Genomic DNA, 19,892 nt, shown 5'->3' on the forward strand with positions numbered 1-19,892 from the left:
TTTATAGTGGCCTAGTATAAAGTGTAACCCTCTACGGTTCAGAAATACCCAAGTAGCATCTACCTGACTTCGAACTAAATCTGACCTGAAGCGACGTCAGACTTTGTGCAAATTTAGGTCGGGTGCTGGTGATACGACCTGTGACGTCGCTTTCCTATTAAAAGCAAGGTCGTTGGATCCGAGTCGGTAAATCCAACGATCTGTCGACGTACAAAATAACAACGTACCATTTTTATTAATTTCCCAACGTCGTTCCCACGTTGGCTTGCACGACGTACATATATTTGAACTAGCCCGACGTCTACCCGTTGTCCGAATAGGATACGTCTCACTGATAATCCCGAAAGTAACGTCCAATTATATTTTGTTGTATTTTATGTTCATATTTATAACCTAATTTACGTATCTCTATTTACGTCCGTAAATACAACCCATTAAGTAGCATTTGCGACCTAATGAACATCATGAACATAACCTAATAAAAAGTTTTTGTAAACAAACTTAATTTTTTTATTATGCCTAAAAAACACTAAAAAAGGCATTTAGACATTCATCTACATTTTACAGAAAGAGGTCGAGGCTTTTGCAAAATAATAGTAGTAGTAGTGATGTCTTGCCTCCACCCGTAAATGCTTTTTATCCGGAAGAGATGCTGCATTACACTGGTGCATCTTAATTTCATTTTTTAGCTTAGGAAACCAGCAGACCCCATCCTCATCCGACATGTGAGGTTAAGCTTAAAAAAGTGGCTGCCCATTTTTTTTAAGGAGAAAACAAAAACAAAAATATAGTTGCAAAAATCCACAAATCACTGATACGCAAAGTGAGGTTACGTGGCGTACGTTGGAATTATATACGTCATAATACGATTGCCGGTCGTCCGGTTTGATGACTTCGGTCGTGTGAGACGACTAATGTTGGAGACCCGGTCGGAATTGGTATATTGGTAGTTCATATTAAGTCGGACACAGAAATCCGCCATTCTTAACACGTATCCGACTGTCAGCCATTTTAAAATCGTTTTTTGTTTTTAAAATTTATATTCACATTTCGATTTCTAGTAGAATAATATTGATAAGGTTGAGTTTGGGGGGAACCACAGTACAGTTTTATGATTAAACCAGCTAGAAAATAAAAAAAACATTTTGCGAATTACTTTTTTATAGATATTTTTATTTCATAAATCTACCTAATTTTGAAGGCGCTCGTTGTTTTCCGGAGTATTTTAACCAGATATATCAATAAAGTGACTTCCGTTGACAAAACTGATGTCTGGATTAATGATTCAGAATTATTATAATATGAAATTAGATAGGCACTTATAGTTATATTCGAGGAGTGATTATAAATCCAATTGTAATTAGGTAGTTTGGTTAGGTTTTTATGTATTCTTGGTAGCGAATATGAAACCAAACGTAACGTAAGTGCTTAGCGACGAATTTTAAGTGACTAAAATCCAACGTAATATGACGTTGGTAATTGGTAGAATTACATTCCCTATTAGGTCAGATACCGACGTCGAGGCGACCCGAATCTGTATTCCCCATTTAGGTGCAAATAAGGGTCGTCAGGCGGTCGAACCGACGTTGGTACCCGACGTCGGGTTTATTGAACGCGACGTATACCTGACGTTAGATAACGTCCAAATGCTACTTGGGTATGGGATGTTACAAAAGCCCATAAAAATATACTTAAGGCAAAATTGGATTTTTTAAGAAGCCGCGGACGATCAAAACTAGAAAGAATAAAGAACGACGACATCCGAATACAGATGCCAATGGAAAGACACATACACAAAAGCATGGAAAAAAGACAATACATGGTTTGGACATGTGCGAATCAACGTTGACAGATGGACCAGAAAGATATTAGAATGGAAAAAAATCTTCCTTAAAATAGTTCTGGGACACCCTGTATAGCCGAGTAGGTTAAATTATAATACAATCATAAATGATTCGTTCTTTTTGTATAATAATCGTAGCTTGTGGCTTAGAAATTCCATTTACTAATATTTCAAATTGACCAAAGGGACCGAGGAGCCAGCAAATATTTTCTATTTTCGATAAGAAACGAGTTGAAAAGAGTCGTAAGTTGTTTGTGGGTCGAAAGAAGGCTTTATAAGTATTTACGGTTGCGGCAAATAATCGAGAAAATACCCTTCGCTCTGCTACAATGCTCTGCTCGGGTCGGTAATCCTGGCCAGACAAAATGAAAGAGTTTTCGAGACAAAGTTTGGTATTACGATGGATTTTCAAAGTAACTTTTCCATATTTCATTCGCTTTTTGGTATTAACATCGTTCGTATGTTTCCGCAAAATGTATTCTAATAATTAATGAAATTGTGATTACAACCAATTTAAAAATATTATATCATACAATCGAAAAAAAGGGCGGCAAGGATGGATGGGAAAGGACAATCGATGATAAGTTTGGCGAGATCAAACCCTACACGTCATTACTTGGCTCTGGCTGTTCCTTATTTTTTAATGGCGCTTAATGGCAGTTGGCCTTAAGAGTCCATTTGACTAGTCTGAAAAAGTAGCAAAATAAGCGTTCGGCATTTAACGTTTTATGTAAAACTGACTAGGTATTTTTACAAAAAAAATATGGAAATTAAAGATAGAGGATTATACTATATCCGTATTGAAGCACTGCCACGCCCTTTCTAATTCGAAGTTCAATAAAACACAAGTTTACTTAATGCAGAATGAGTTACATAGAGGCCACTAGCTTTTTAATTTTAACAGCCGGGTGGTCGGGGTTCAAAGATATTAATAAAAGGGCGCCACGAGATTATACTCTATGAACTCGGCAATAAAGATGTAACTATTAAGTAGACTTCAACACTAACCTCGAACTGTTGAGTGCAACTACCATGAACTTGAAATATGCTATAACTCGTTAAACATAAGTGACTCTAACTTAACTATGAGACTAGACTGTAAATAATACTACTAAAAATATTTAAGCAATTTATTAAAATATTAAAAAGTTAAATATATATAAAAAAAAACGAATGAAATGTAAAATGTAATATGTTAAGAAATTATTTAAATCGAAAGGTTGGAAAAGAAAATGGAATTTTAAATTAAATGCAATAACTAAACCTATGACGTCCAACCCCCTTATCTAACTTAATACTAGATACAAACAGGGTGGTTTACCCAAATGAAATCTATATTGTACTAATCTAAACTGTCTTACTCTACTCGATATGATATACTTGAAAACTTCCTCCGGCTGAGCTACGGCGTATAGCTACAGGGTTGCTAAGGCGGTGTACAGCAGCTCGGTGTACTGTCACTGGAGCCCACGGATGTCAGCAGAGGTACAGGTGAAAGGTAGGTGTTGATATTTCAAATGGTGAACATAAAAACCCTCTGGTACTGTTGGCCTCTGGTCTGGCACTGTTCTGTGCTACGGTCTGGATTGGTCTTCTTGCTCTTGGAACTGTTCGGGGACTTCTTGGGCACGTGGAATCGGAATATCGGTCGGAAAAAGGCTATTTTAATCCCATTATGGAAACTGGTCGGTGGTTCATGTAAATCCCACAAAATACAACCACGTCTCTGACCAAATGTGTTCCGGTAGACTTAGTCCTTCACTAGGAAGACCTACTAATCACCAACAGGGAATGCTTCACGGAACGGCAACCAGTTCTTCACGACGACACTCTTCAGCCGGGGAGTACACAAGAAGTGATGCAAGGATTCAATTTCTTTCACAAAATCAGATTTCAACCGGAAATCTCCCTCCAGGATATAGATAGAGAACTATATCTCTCGACTAGTCCAACTCACAAAAAGGTATAAATAAAAAACGATGTTCTAGATTATTTTTCAACAGCCATATTTCATATTCGGTCAATGAACGAACTAAACTCAGAAATTCCACAATTAAAATGAATGAATTGCACACTGCGATCCACATCAAAAATAAACGATTTAACTACGAAATTTTTTCTGATAATTATAAGATTTCAATAACCAAAACAAAGGATAAATAAATCCAAAAACATCTGATTTGATCTGACAGTGACAAGTGACGGACAAAAGTGATGATCAAAGATATAGAGAGATGGACAAAAAGCCTACTGCTGGGCCAGTGACAATGTGGAGCTGAAGCCAGTACAATATCGCGGTGTATGTTCGGTTGCATAATGGTAAAATACTAAATAAAATAATATTTAACAATAAAATTATAGTAAACATGATGCAAAAATAATAGTTATTTGCGATAATTTATGAGCTAGCACACAGAGGTCGTTGCGAGGAAATTTGACTGTTAGAGCACATTTTTAGACAACTTCTTTATTTTTAAGATTTTGATAGTCAAACATCAAGAAAATATTCCTTATGTTTGTACTAAATTTTATCGAAAATAAAGACATAATTTAAAATACAATACTGTTTCTCGTTACAATAGGGAAATAGATTGAAGTTTCGTGATTACAGTGATATATAATTTATATCGCTTTGTTACAAACTGCTTGCTATTTTATAGCAAATGCTGAAGCCTTGCTAACCTTAATCGAGCCTTAATCAAAGGACGTGTGTTTTGGGTGTGGCTTAACACGGCAGGAGCGGACTAATCCTTAGGTAGATTTCTGAAATATAATATATATTTCCTTAGGTCACACACCCGCTTTATCCGACCCGAACAGTACAGCGTAATAGACTCTTAAGAAGGTTGTAATTTATTCTTAAATTGAATAAAAATGATTTTTAAATGTTGTAGTTTAAAATTCGAGAAAAAGTATTTTTTGCAATAGTATGTTTGGATCCTTCCGTTCTATCCTTTTTTAGTATTTCTATAGTCAGTGTAATCAATGTATTTTTAATAGTTTTATGTCACTTTTTAGTAAATGACGTTGTTGGGTTAACTACGGCAACCCTGTAAGGTGCAGTTAGAAAATGGACTGGTCCAAGAGAGTCCAAGAGGGGAGGACGCATAAGAAGAACATCTTTTGACCTTTGAAAGACATTATCATTTTACTTAACGTGAAATTCTAATAATATTGACGCTTATACATAAGTTTTTTGGTCCTTCGAACCCGATATTTGGCGAAGAATTTGGAAAAACAGCAACTACAATTGACACCGCAATTTAATGGTTTTTATTCAACAATTGTTACCACAAGAAGTTTGCTATCGCTACAGGTTAGTGTGCATCCTTTTTTTCCTTTGCTTTACCTACTTTACAAGCCATTATTTGCTCACTTTATTCAATTTTTATCGATTTATATTGAATTACTTTACCTATGCTGTAATTAACCGATTTAAGCCACTTAACGCGTTTCTTGTACTTATTTTAATTATTTTAATTGAGGGATTTAAACAAACATTTACTTATTACATCTTTAACATAACTATTTAAATTTTAAATACGTTAAAATGACTGATGAACTTAAAAACAAAAGACGGGTCATTAAAGCAGCTCTCACACGATTTGAAAATTACTTTAACTTAAAAAAGTCTTTGGAAAACCTTCCTTTTGAAGAAGTAGAACAATTAAAAAACAGATTACTTAAGGCTACTACATTTTTAGATGATTTTAATGACGTTCAAATGAGCATTGAAAACTTAGACCCTGAATTTGACAAAAATTTCGATTCACATTCAGAACAACGTGAAAATTTTGAAAATCAGTTTTACCGTATTACATCTGAAGCCAAAAAATATTTAGACAATATTATTACAAAACAAAATGCAGAGTTGAACTCTCAAAATGTACAACAAACAGGCACTGATAATAATATGACTTTTGCATCGATAAAACTCCCACAAATTAATTTACCCACATTCGATGGTGCCCATGATCAATGGCTTTATTTCAGAGACACTTTTCGATCACTCATTCATAATAATAATTCACTAACATCTACACAGAAATTTCACTATCTACGTCTTTCTCTAAGAGGCATAGCAAACGAAACTATTTCATCTCTAGAAGCTTGTGACGATAATTATCAAATTGCTTGGAATATTCTGCAAGACAGATTTGAAAATAAACCTTTACTTGTTAATAATCACATTAAATCAATTTTTAATTTACCATCTCTCACTAAAGAATCACATCAAGGTTTAAGAATGCTACTAGACGGTGTTCAGAAACATATAAACGCCTTAAAGGTTTTGAAACTTCCTACAGAACATTGGGACGCACTTATTATACATATAATAACTTCCAAACTTGATAATGCTACAAGACGTTCTTGGGAATCTACAATTTTTAACACTGAACTACCAACTTATAACGAACTTATAGATTTTTTAAAAGAAAAATGCCGTATATTAGAAACTATTGAAACAAATTACATATCAAAATCACAGAAGAATTATAAAAATGAACCACCTCTTAAACGCGATTTTAAAACATTTTTAACAACAGAAAATAAATGTTCGATGTGTAAAGGTGATCATACAATTTATAACTGTACTTTTTTCCTAAGTCTTTCTCCCACTGAAAGATTTAGTGATATAAAGAAAAAGAAATTCTGTATAAATTGTCTTGGTTCTAATCATGTAACAAAAGACTGTAAATCGTCTGGTTGCAAAAAGTGTGGTAAAATTCATCATACTTTATTACATTTCAATGAAAATCCTAGAACTCATGATAAAGTTAGTACAGGAATAGATACACCATCCAACTCAAACACACCTTTAGTTTCACCTTCAACTTCAACAACGCTTACAATTAATAATTTATCGACAAATGTTGCTTTGCTATCAACAGCTAATGTTAATATATATGACTCTAACGGAAAATTACATAGTTGTCGAGTTTTATTAGATAGTGGTAGTCAATCCAATTTTATATCTGAGAGACTATGTGATATATTACATTTAACCAAGGAAAAAACATCATTTTCTGTTTCTGGGATTAATCAAATATCTGAAATACTTAAACATAAGGTTATTGTTAAAATACGTTCTGCTACAATAAATTATGAAGCGAAATTGACTTGCTTGGTTGTACCTGAAATTACGGGAAATTTACCCTCAGTATCTTTTGATCACACTTTGTTAAACATCCCAAAACATATACAATTAGCCGACCCAAACTTTAACATTTCAAAACCAATTGATTTACTGATCGGCGCTGACTTATTTTGGGAACTACTTAGCATTGGGCAAATAAAACTGGGAACTGGACTTCCTATTTTGCATAAGACAAAACTTGGGTGGATTATTTCAGGGCCTATAATTAATAATTTTCACAATAAAACAACATGCCATTTTAATCAAAATATTGAACAACAACTTCACAAATTTTGGGAAATTGAAGATTTTCATAAAAATAAATTTTTATCGACTGAAGAGTCTTACTGTGAACAACATTATTCAAAAAACACTGAGCGAAATTCTGACGGACGTTTTATTGTTAAACAACCTTTCAAACAATCTGAAGACATTTTAGGTGATTCGAAAAATACTGCTATTAATCGATTTTTAAATTTGGAACGTAGGTTTGAGAAAAATTCTAATTTGAAAAAAGAATACCAAAATTTCATAACTGAATATCAAAATTTAAATCACATGACTTTAGCCAATGATCAAACTGACATATCTGGATTTTTCCTACCACATCACTGTGTTTTTAAAATGGATTCAACTACAACAAAACTACGAGTTGTTTTTGACGGTTCTTCTAAATCAACTTCTGGATATTCATTAAATGACTTATTAATGGTGGGACCTAACGTTCAAGACAGCTTATTTAATATTTTAACACGATTCAGATTTTATCCTATTGTTTTAAGCGCAGACATCGAGAAGATGTATCGACAGATTTATCTCCACGAAAGCCAACGTCATCTACAAAAAATTCTGTGGCGTCCTGATAGAAATCAGGATCTGCTCGTATATAATCTTAATACTGTGACTTATGGAACAGCTTCTGCTGCATTTCTTGCTACTCGTTCTCTTCAGGAGATAGGACATCTAGAAGCGAATGACAATCCTAACATTAGTGATATTATTTTACATGATTTTTACGTAGACGATCTTCTCACTGGTGGACAAACCCCACAAGATGTAAAGGAACTAAAAGATAATCTTTATAAAACTCTTCATAAATATGGAATGAATCTACGAAAATGGCTATCTAATGATAAATCTATCACTGCAGATTCCGATGACATATTTATTTCTCTTGATTATGACAACCAAACTAAGACGCTAGGTTTACTCTGGAATTCTCTATCTGATTCATTGCAATTTAATATTAAACACGAAATACCCGATAAGACTACTAAACGCACGATACTTTCTTCAATTGCTCAAATTTTTGATCCAATGGGACTTTTGACTCCAGTCACGATGACTGCCAAAATCATTCTACAGCAACTTTGGAAGATTAAAATTGATTGGGACGAATCTATACCTGCGGATCTGCATACAAGTTGGTCCACATATAGAACCCAACTTATTCAATTAAATAAACTTAAAATTCCTAGATTAGTTCTTTGTGCAAATGCAGTCGAAATACAATTGCATGGTTTTTGTGATGCTGCTCAACCTGGTTATGGAGCATGTATTTTTATTCGTTCTTCTGATGCTCTGGGAAATGTTACTTCTAATCTTCTTTGTTCTAAATCCAGAGTATCGCCATTAGCACTTACTACTATTCCAAGACTAGAACTTTGTGGAGCCCTTCTACTTGCTGAGCTCATGAATAGTATTTTGAATTCTACGAAATTTGATATACAATCTAAGGTATACTGGTGTGACTCCACTATTGTACTATCCTGGCTAAATACTTCTCCACATCTGCTAAAGATATTTGTTGCTAACAGGGTGGCTCAGATTCAATTACTTACAAATTTAAAAGAGTGGAGATATATTAATACTCATGATAATCCTGCAGACCTTCTAACTAGAGGTATAACTCCTTTAAAATTTATTGACACTAAAATTTGGTTTACGGGACCTTCTTGGTTGGTCAGTGAAGAAATTAATTGGCCACATTGCAAATTTAATTTTTCTAAGGAAATTGATGAAACAGAGTTACGTAATATAACAGCAGTACACTTAATTAAAAACGATTTAAAGGAAAATAACATATTAATGCTTTTAGAAAATTGTTCAAAATTTACAAAACTTTGTCGTATACTTGCTTATGTCTTACGATTTAAAAACAACATTCGCAAAACTAAAATAACACATTTTAGCGGTCCTTTAAGTTTAGATGAGATATCAAGTGCTCTTTTTATTCTAATTAAACTAGTTCAGATCGAATCATTTTCTGAAGATTATAATACCTTACGTAAAATGAATAAATTACCTAAAGGTTCTAAATTACTTAAACTAAATCCATTTTTTGATGAATCCAACGAAATTATAAGAGTTGGAGGCCGTTTACTAAATTCTGATTATACATTCGAAAGAAAACATCCTATACTCCTTCCCGCAAAACACAAACTTACAACTTTAATTGCGGAAAACGAGCATATTAATTTATTACATGCTGGTCCTCAGGCTATGTTAGCTTCTTTACGACAGAGATATTGGCCACTTAATGGACGCAATTTAGTTCGAAAAATATATCACAAATGTGTGAAGTGTTTTCGATTTAACGCCAAATCCGTACAATACATCATGGGTAACTTACCAAAATCGCGTATAACAGCTTCTCGCCCATTTTCCTTCTGTGGAGTTGACTATGCAGGTCCATTCACAATTAAAGATCGTAATGGCCGTAAATTTAACACCACAAAGGCATATATATCACTGTTTGTTTGTTTCGCTACAAAGGCGGTGCATTTGGAGCTAGTTAGTGATTTAACAACTGAATGTTTTTTGGCTGCTCTTCATAGATTCATGTCTAGAAGAGGTAAATGTACACAAATGTTTTCGGATCAAGGTACAACTTTTATTGGGGCAAACAACGAGTTAAAATCTTTTTTCCAAATTAATGGTGACAAATTAACAAACAATTTAACAAATCAAGGAATACAGTGGAATTTCATTCCACCTAGAGCTCCACACTTTGGTGGACTATGGGAATCGGCTGTAAAATCGGCTAAATACCATATAAAAAGAGTAGTCGGTAATTCTATTTTTAATTTTGAAGATTTTAACACTATTCTATGTCAAATAGAAGCTTGTTTAAATTCGAGACCTCTCTGTCCTCTGTCTGATGATCCTGATGATCCTACTTGCCTCACTCCTGCACACTTTTTAATTGGAGAACCTGTTACAACTATACCACAAACCAATGTTCTGGGTACACATCCATCTAGACTATCCAAATACCAACACCGTCAACAAGTTGTACAACACTTTTGGTCCAGATGGTCGAAAGAATATGTTTCTCAACTTCAAGTCCGTACCAAATGGAGAGAACAACACAATCAAATATTGAAACCAGGTTTGCTTGTCATCATAAAGGAAGACGGCTTACCACCACTCAAATGGCGGATTGGGCGTATTCAACATGTGCATCCTGGGTCAGATGGTGTGACACGTGCAGTAACCATTAAAACTGTCAATGGAACATTCAAACGTCCTGTTACAAAGATTAGTGTTTTCCCGAGCAACGAAGACTAACATCTTTGAAACACGGAGTGCTTTCAAGGGGGGCGGTATGTTGGGTTAACTACGGCAACCCTGTAAGGTGCAGTTAGAAAATGGACTGGTCCAAGAGAGTCCAAGAGGGGAGGACGCATAAGAAGAACATCTTTTGACCTTTGAAAGACATTATCATTTTACTTAACGTGAAATTCTAATAATATTGACGCTTATACAGACGTCTAAAGATTAACCTCGCCAAAATTATTATCGATTGTCACTTCCCAGCCATCTTCGATGCCGTTTTTTTATCATACGGTATTTTCTTTGTCTAATAAAAACTTTTGTATCACAATTAGAAGAAAGACTTAAGCGACACTGGGAACAGTAACAATGAAAGTTCCAAGGGGCCAAACCCAAAGAGAACTACAGGAGAGGTGGCTGACACTTGCGTGAGACCATCCTCCGCAAGTAGCATACAAGCTACCACCTCCTCCAAGGGTCGGGAGCCTACCTCCTACCTCTAAACCCAACAGGCGACACAAGCTACCGTTTCGTCTACCCGGCCTGGGTCGTAGCTCCTCGACTGTGAGGGACACGGGTCTCCGTAGGAAGTCCTGGGACTGTATGATGAGTTATAACTCAAGAAAGGGGGACACAATAGATCTCTAAGGTCGCAGAGATTAACCCACCTCCCACTTATTCTAATTCTAAATTCTAGTGTTTCACTTTCCTGTGGTAATACCAACGGTTCCAACCCCCAACTGTAATGTAAGAACGATTTTTGTTAAAAAATTTAGACTCATGAGTATTTGCAATAACTATAAACTTTCATTGTCTTTCCTAGGTAGAAAACAGCCATTACACATTAAAACTAAAAGTAAATTCGTCATTTCACTGGATCATTAGCCTATAAATTATTATAATTGGCAAACAAGTTTCCTTGAAACTTCTATAAAATATTTTAAAATACCTACTTAAATTTTATACCCTACTTTAAGTGGGTCTAAATATTTAGATTATTCTCTATAAACAAGTTTAGTGGTCTAATATAATAAAATTGGTAGAAACTCTAAACAACATACTTAAATAAACTAATAAACATTCCAAACGTACCATAAATTACACATATTAAAAAGTTGATTTTTTTCCTGAAGAATATAGTTTATAGGCACATTAAAAAGGTTAACTTAAATTGGATATACCCGTCCTGTTTACAAAAGATGTTAAATAACTCTTAAATAACATCATCAGTTCAAAAAATATTTGTTTTAAACTGATGGTATTAAGAATTTTTAATAGGATAAGGCTTCCTGACTATAATAAATGAAGATTCTTAAAATAAATTGCGATTGCTATTGAATAATCTATAATAGAAAAGTAAATATAGATACGTAATATCGTTATCGTTCGGTTCTATTGTATTTGCCCAGCTTGAAATGTATAGTGAGCTTGAAACTTCATAAATATCGTATAGTGAATACAAAAGATACGATAGACGATGAAATAAAGCTTTATTTATTTAAAACTATTTTTATTTTTCCCATGTTTTCAAAATTATTATTTATTTCATTTCTTTTTTATTAAATAAAAATACAATGTGATCGAAAAAAAAACGGCGTCACCGATGGCTATGAAATAAAAATCCTTGTCATTTTATATGTAAAATTATATGGGGAATGTGTCATCGATGTTCATTTTCTAGCCAACTGGACGCCATTTTTTTTTCATCATACGGTACTATCTAATATTATTGTTAATTTTCATTTGTATTTCACCATCAATGAATATATTAAAAAATACTGTTTTGGTATATAAAAATATGCGAGTTTTATATGTAACCATCATATTATTTTTCTCTCTATGTAGTCCAGTCGAGCTACCAAAATCCGTGTTTTTAGAAGGGGGTCCTTTTTTATGATTCTAAATAATTTTTAAGGTGTTAACGTTGAAATTAAGCGTGGAAGTCACTTTGAAAATTTTGCCCATTTGGTCACTACATTAAATTATCCACAAGAAAAAAAAATACTGTGGAAATAAAAATCTCGGAAATGGTAAGTAGCTAAACGACCAGTGAGGCCTCTACGAATAGAGCTAGTGGAGCTCTATATTCGCCCTATAATAAACTGTGTTTCGAACATGCATAGTTTCCGAGATATTTAATTTTTAAGATTTCGATTGTTGATTTTCTGGACCTACCTTTGAAAAAAATTGAATTTTTTATTTATTAACTTTTTCCACTTTACTCACGTGGTACGGTTAGAAGACGTTAACGTAAGAATTCCAATTGCAATTTGACCCCCTTTTTGTATAATGTTGTATTTTAAAAAATTGTCGAAAATGAAAAAATCGGTTTTTATTTTTATCTCGCTCTGTATGTACCGGGTGGCCAACTAAGAATGGACGCCGGCTGTATCTCAGAAACTACTTATCGTATAACTTTGCTTAATAAAAGCGCAATATCTGTTATGATGTCAAACAGCGCCCTCTAGCTACCACGAAAAAAATTGTGGAAACAAAATTTATACTGGAGATCATTAAGGAAGAAAAGCTCTTTTAAACGAGCCCTAGTTTGTTTAAATCGCGTAACCCAAACCAGAGTTATCCTTATTTCAATAAAAGCAAATTTAACCTTCCCCCACCACTTTATTTTATGAGATAGAGCAAAATACTTTATATCAAAAAAATTACAATTTTCTCGATGATTACAATAGTAATATTTAAAATACCTGTTCACCTGCATATTTTTGAGAAAAACCCTTTTTTCTGATTGGCTCTTAGAGAAACGCCCCCTAGCGGGCATTTTTCGAACTTGAAAATAATTTCCAGCTATTTCTCTTGATGGATTTACTTATTAGAATTGTTTTCCCAAAGTTATACGGTAAGTAGTTTCTGAGATACAGCCGGCGTCCATTCTTAGTTAGCCACCCGGTACTTTTTTGACAAACTGTGTACACTAAAAAATTTAGCTATCGATCCACGGCCCAAAATTTTTCAAATTGGAATAAGTGACAAATGCTCGATTTTGGCTGGGAAAATTTTCACAACTTACAGTTTAAATGGGGTGAATATAAGGATTCACTTGCTCTATCTGTAGATGCCCACTGGCGTTTTTAGATAGAATTGTTATTTGTATTCATGGTGGTAAAAAATAAGTGTACCAAACTTATAGTATCTTGGCTGATACTACGGCCACTGATAATCCTACAGATATCCTTATGAACATATATTTGCTGAATAAATACAGTCCTTGAAAGAGTGGATACAAAATAATATTTTGTTTATTTTAAAAGACCTTGGTAAATCATTTTCCTTAAATTTGGTATTCTCACACATATTTTACGCGAAAGTTCATGGCAGATACCCTATGAACATAATATATTTCCTCGATAACAACAGTCCTTGAAAGAGTGGATATAAAATAATATTTTGTTTATTTTTAAGGACCTCGGTAAACCATTTTCCTTGAAAAGCAAAACTAGCCAAGCGAGTCAAAACTAGCCGAGCAAAACAATTAATGACCGAGACCTAAGTAATACGGAAGAGAGAACTAGAAGAAATTAGACCATTATCTCTGTTCATATTATCTTTACATTTATTAATTTGGACGCTCTTATATGCATCTAATTGCCTGTAATTTGAGACCTGTTTAATTCATTTTAAATAATTAATATTTATACAATGATCTTTATCAACAATATGTTGAGCAACGCAAGATTTATCCGGTCTACCAAATCTTATCTAAACCATAATATGTTCTACAAATCTAGTAAATAATGACCTTCTAGTTTGCCCATCATGAGTGTTTTGGTATATTGTGAATAATTAGTGTTTTCTTTTGCTATTGTAAGACAAAAGATTCCAACCCTTAACTGTAATATACAGGGTGGTCCGAACTGTATTCCGGAAACTCCGGCAGCATATTCTGCAGATAAAAATAAGTAAAACAGTTCGTATAAATGTCTGTCCTAAAACGATTAGTTTCGAAGATAGAGCGTGTAGAAGTTACATTTTTATTTGGATTTTTTCCATATAATTTCTGAAGTAACGTCAATATTTGGATGAAAATTAGTGTCTGGGAGTGTTCTGACATGAGAAATTTGATTTTGATGTAAATATTATTCCTATTTGTAGGGCGCGCCACTTACATATGTTTTAACTGTTTCGAAGGTTAATAACTTTGCGACCGTACCTGTATAAAACGACTGAGTAAAAAAATATACATGTCCATGATTTTTTACGTAAAAAAAATGTCTCACGGTAAAAATCGTTACGAGCAACCGTTCTCAAGATATTTAGAATGGAAATAGTCAATACATGTCATTATTAACAAAAAATAAACATGTAATAAAAAATGATATTTACTATTGTACAGAAAATATCGTCATTGTTTAATATACCTAATTCTGATTAGGCTTTTTGCAAAGTGACTGAAAATATATATCATGTAAATATTAAATTAATCGTACATTTTTCTTCGAAAAAATGATGATAAAACAGTTTCTGTTGAACTTTTGACACAAAAACTTTTCAAATTTATGATTTCAGTCTAATAACTATTTAGTCATGATGTTTAATTTGTCAATGATGACAGGTATTGATAATTTCGATTTCAAATATCTGGAGAACCATTACTCGTAGCGATTTTTCCCAAGAGACCTTTTTTACGTAAAAAACGTCGTAAATGTATATTTTTACTCAGTAGTTTTATACAGGTACAGAGCGAAAGTTATTAGCCTTTAAACCAGTTAAAAAATATGTAGGTGGGGCCCTCTACAAGTAGGAGTCATATTGACATCAAAATAAAATTTCTCATGTCAAAAAACTCCCAGACATCAATTTTCATACAAATATTGACGTTACTTCAGAGATTATTTGGAAAAAATCGAAATAAAAATGACTCTTCTACACCCTGTATCTCCGAAACTAAACATTTTAGGACATACATTTATACGAACTTTTTTACTTATTTTTATCTGCAGAATATGCTGCCGAATTTCTGGAATACAGTTCCGACCACCCTGTATTTATGTAATAGAGTACCTAGTAGTGACTATTTGATCAGAATTAAAGTATTGATTCTGAAAGTCTTTTAAATTTTATTGCCACGCGGAAACTCTGAGACGGTCGTAAACGTTTCAAATTTCCGGAAAATATTGGGAACGAGTTTTGTAATTTTTGTTACGCCGACAGACCGCAGAAACGACGAATTTTCCACCGGGTTTGCACCGTAATAAGAAAGCCCGAAAAGCTCCGCGCTGAAAAGACCCAGGCAAGAGAAAATATTGAATTTTCATTACTAGACCACGACTCCTCGAAGATTAGGTTCTGATGTTTTTCTCTTCCTTTCGTTCTTTTTTTTTTCTCATTTCCTGCTTATAAGAATTATGTCTCGTTTCCTTAACGAAATTAATAAAAAAAATGTTTTTCTTGTTTTTTTTTTGTTGATAAACAGCCAGTAATCGAACGCCATTATTTGATAACGTATCCAGTGCCGGTCTGACTAAAAGTAATCAGATTAACGAACACTTTTCGTCGAGTACCTAATCGTACTTGCGAATGTAATCAATTATTGGCGGATAAAACTAGTGATGGGAAAAACCGACAAATTTTAATAATCGAGAACTCGAGTTCCAAGCGATTTCAATAACCGAGTGATCGCTCGAGCGAAATTTCGCTCGTATTTAAATATGCGGTTTTCCGCCATCGCTTGTACTCGTAACGCCAAGCAGTAAGCTGCGTGCGCAGAGCGTATGTTATCCTTTCGATGGTAGTGGCAAGCGACAAGCGACGAGCGCCGAGTAGTTTCGCTTGGCATACATCGAAGCCTTGTCGATATAGGTGGTAAATTTTGTCACACAGTTACGTAACAGATAACGTCGTATACTCCTATAATTAACATAATTAACAATGCAGTCCCAATCAAAAGAACAATCTGTTGTTTGAAGATATTTTACCAAAAATACTGATAAAATATTGCCAATCTGCAATGTATGTAACAAATTCGCTCGATAGGATCGCTTGCGTTCGTCGCTCGTTCATAATCGAGCGATGTCGGTTATTTCAATAATGGAGTACTCGAGCGGATTTTCGCTCGAGTTATCCCATCACTAGATAAAACCGTTATTTTTAAATAACAGTTAAAACCATTACCGCTATTTATACTGGGTGCGTCTCAAAAGTGGTTCACCCCTATAACTTTTTTATATTTTCAGATAAAAAAAAACGAGATTTGGTATGTTAGTATATGACATAAATTAGGATTGAATGACGTATTCAATTGTTTTTGGTCACTTCCTCTTTCACCCGAAATATAATACAACTTTTGATTTTGATTTTTAAATGGCACCCTCGATATTTTGTTACTTTATTCGATAGAAAATGACACTCTAAATAGAATGACCTATCATATGTCAACTTTTCACATTTTAGAATATGGTTTATTTGAAATTGGAACATGCGATTCATAACGACAATTTGACTAGAAATGTCAAGTGTGTGGTACCAAATTATTCGTAAAAAATGTTTTTTCCAAATATGCTAATAAGCCACCCATGTTCCATTTGAAAAATTGGGATATGCTTAAAAACCGATTTGGGCATCTTTTAACTGGCCAGGATAAGACACAAAAAACATTAGATGATCAAATCTATTTTTCTAAGGTTCCTTGATTTTTTCCCAATCAGCTCGATACATTGATGATGTTGCCAGTATTACTCATCAAACAATACTACTGTTATATTAATCAATTAGGGCCGCGTAAACAAACATAACCTATACAATTTTATATACTTACTAATTCATTATAATAAAAGTAAATAATAAAAATGTTGTATTTATATTCCTGCGGATTAAGTGAAAAGTTTTGTTCTTAAATATTTACTCTACATATTATAAACGTGCGTACAAATATTAATCTTGTGGATTATACATATATCAACATAAAACGAGATGTAATTAACAAAATATCATCGTAACAACAGCTATTTTAGAAACGCCTAGGTTTACTTATTTCACTGAGATTTATGAAAAAAATGTCCTTTGCCTCGGGTACAGATACCGTCACGTTTTGGAAATAGCTCAAAATGAAACGAAATTGAACAAGGAAACAGCAAAGGTCAAAAAAAGCCCCCACGTCCACCTCACGAGTAGTTTTCAGGCGCTTTTAAGAATCGAATGTAGGTCGAGACAAACCAAAGTAAGTCAAGACAACTGGGAATAAACCGAAATACGACAAAGTTGGGCGACAAAACGCGACCTTGGCTTGCTTCGAAGAGTTCTCCGCATAGTGTAGAGCGTGTTTAAATACATGTTGTAAACTAACAGATTTATAAGTTAAATAATGGCCCATCCCTTCAGCCAAGTAATTGGTTCCTTGTAACGGACATTTGGAATATTGCTGTTACTATTATCATATTATCTAAGGATCATGTCGCAGTGCACATAGTTAATGTTTGTTTTTCGGTTACACCGATCCATGCGAGTAAGCAATTACTAGTAACAGAAGGTTATAATACTGATATTACGAATACTTACTCTCCAGCTGTTGTTGTGAGGTCTGCCTCTGGTGGTTCTTTGCGTACTAGGGTCACGCTAGCTCCAGTGTGTCTCGGATTAATGTCTACAGTGACGTTCCAGGGCGTGCCGGTGCTGGGAACTGCTTCCAGAAGATGAATACCGCTTTTCACTCTAGCTCTGGAATAAAAAAAATCAATTATAGCAAACGTTGTAAAGTGATTGTGCTTAAAACTCAAACATGAATAAAGTTATTTAATTAAAAGAAGCTCCAACTTTTCTCTTTATTGGAATTTAAACATATTATAATGGATAAGAGAGCCAGAAGTATACATCTGATCAAAGTATATCTTGATCAGATGTGAAATGTAATGAACAAATTTTACAGAATTGAATTTTTGAATAGGTTTCATTCATATACAGTATGTCCCCCGATTGTCTTTAAAAGAGGAAAAACTTTTTTTATTATTGACATTTTAAGAATTGCTGTGGACCCCTAGGGGAATCACTGCTCTAAGCGATACTAATAAAAGTCTCACCTCTTCCATTCAATTGTAAATTTGTTATATTTGAAACGTAATGTAAAATAGAAATACCATACCAAATATTTTTAGTACCCCCTTTAAGCTTGAACTAGTACTGAATATACACACTGTATATATGAATTATAAATTAACGATATTCATTGACTATGACGTTTGCATCCATGGGAATTAGAACTGTCCCAGTTGAATTAGAATTGCCTCTATCATATCTCAATTAGAGGATTGGTTGCATTAAAGTAATAAAAGAATTAATAATTCAGTAATATACTCGTATGTACCGTATAATGTGCATAACAAACAGACTAATTACTGTAATTTTTAATGCTTGGTAATATTATATTGGATAAAGTCATTACAGGTTTGTTGAACCCAGGGTCGTTCAACAAAGTTGAAGAGGTAATATTTTGGCCAACAGTGCAACAAACAATTTAAATGAAATAAAGGAACCTACGTTGTGTTGAAAATAATTTTTTAAAAATATTCAAAGTTGTGTTTTTTCTAATGGACCATCCTATATATTAATTGATTTTATCGGACTCTAGGAAAAAAATAAAGGTGAGTTTTATTAAAGAAGCGTATACCTAAAATATAAGGATTTTGACATATTTCACATTTTGTGAAAATGAAGAGTAAATTTTAAATATCGATAATATAGCTACCTAAATTTTAATTGACCTTATATAGCCTGATATTTAATTACAGTAACCATGGTATGTTCAACAAATTGAAATTTGATCCGAAAAGTTATACAGGGTAAGACAAAATTGATATGGAACATTAGTCACTTCTAAAAGCAATCTTATTTTAAATGGAACACCCAGTATATTTTTCCGATGTTCAATGGGGAATTTATATAACATCTTCAAAGTATTATTAAGGTTGCCCTCAGACAAAGATTTTCCTGAATATTTTAATTTTTATGATTTTGCGTCAGTAGATCTTTATTATTTGAAAAAATCTAGGGTGACTGTGTGATATACCTTTTGTTATGTCTATGGTAATAAAAAGATACACGTTTAAAACATATTTTAATTATTATAGAATTAAAACTAGATATAAACTTATAATTATGTGACAAAAATTAGCTAGATGAAATCAAATGCTCAAAATGCTTCCTTTCCTGTTAACTGCATAAAAGGATTGTCTTTTCAAAAGAATCTTTTCATTTTAAAAGGCATATGTGGAGTTCTACCTCGAAAGCACCTACAATAATTTCTCTCATGTTGTCGACAATAGTTGGTCGAGTTTTGTAAACACTGTCTTTAAGATATCCCCATAAAAAACCCAGACTAGATAAAATCAAGAGAATTTAAGTATTCTA

General features: G+C 33.5%; 1 protein-coding gene across 2 annotated transcripts in view; it reads right to left on the reverse strand.

Moving 5' to 3' along the window:
* Nucleotides 1–19,892, reverse strand: part of LOC115888618 (transmembrane protein 132E) — a 229,337-nt gene that overhangs the window by 139,436 nt on the left and 70,009 nt on the right. For both annotated transcript variants that reach the window (XM_030908382.1, XM_030908381.1), the window contains exon 5: nucleotides 18,048–18,206. In XM_030908382.1, coding sequence (XP_030764242.1) covers nucleotides 18,048–18,206 — 159 coding nt within the window. The remainder of the gene's footprint in view (nucleotides 1–18,047; nucleotides 18,207–19,892) is intronic.

The sequence above is a fragment of the Sitophilus oryzae genome, unplaced genomic scaffold (assembly GCF_002938485.1).
Source record: "Sitophilus oryzae breed Bouriz unplaced genomic scaffold, Soryzae_2.0 scaffold_803_pilon_pilon, whole genome shotgun sequence".
Classification (NCBI taxonomy): Eukaryota; Metazoa; Arthropoda; class Insecta; order Coleoptera; family Curculionidae; genus Sitophilus; species Sitophilus oryzae.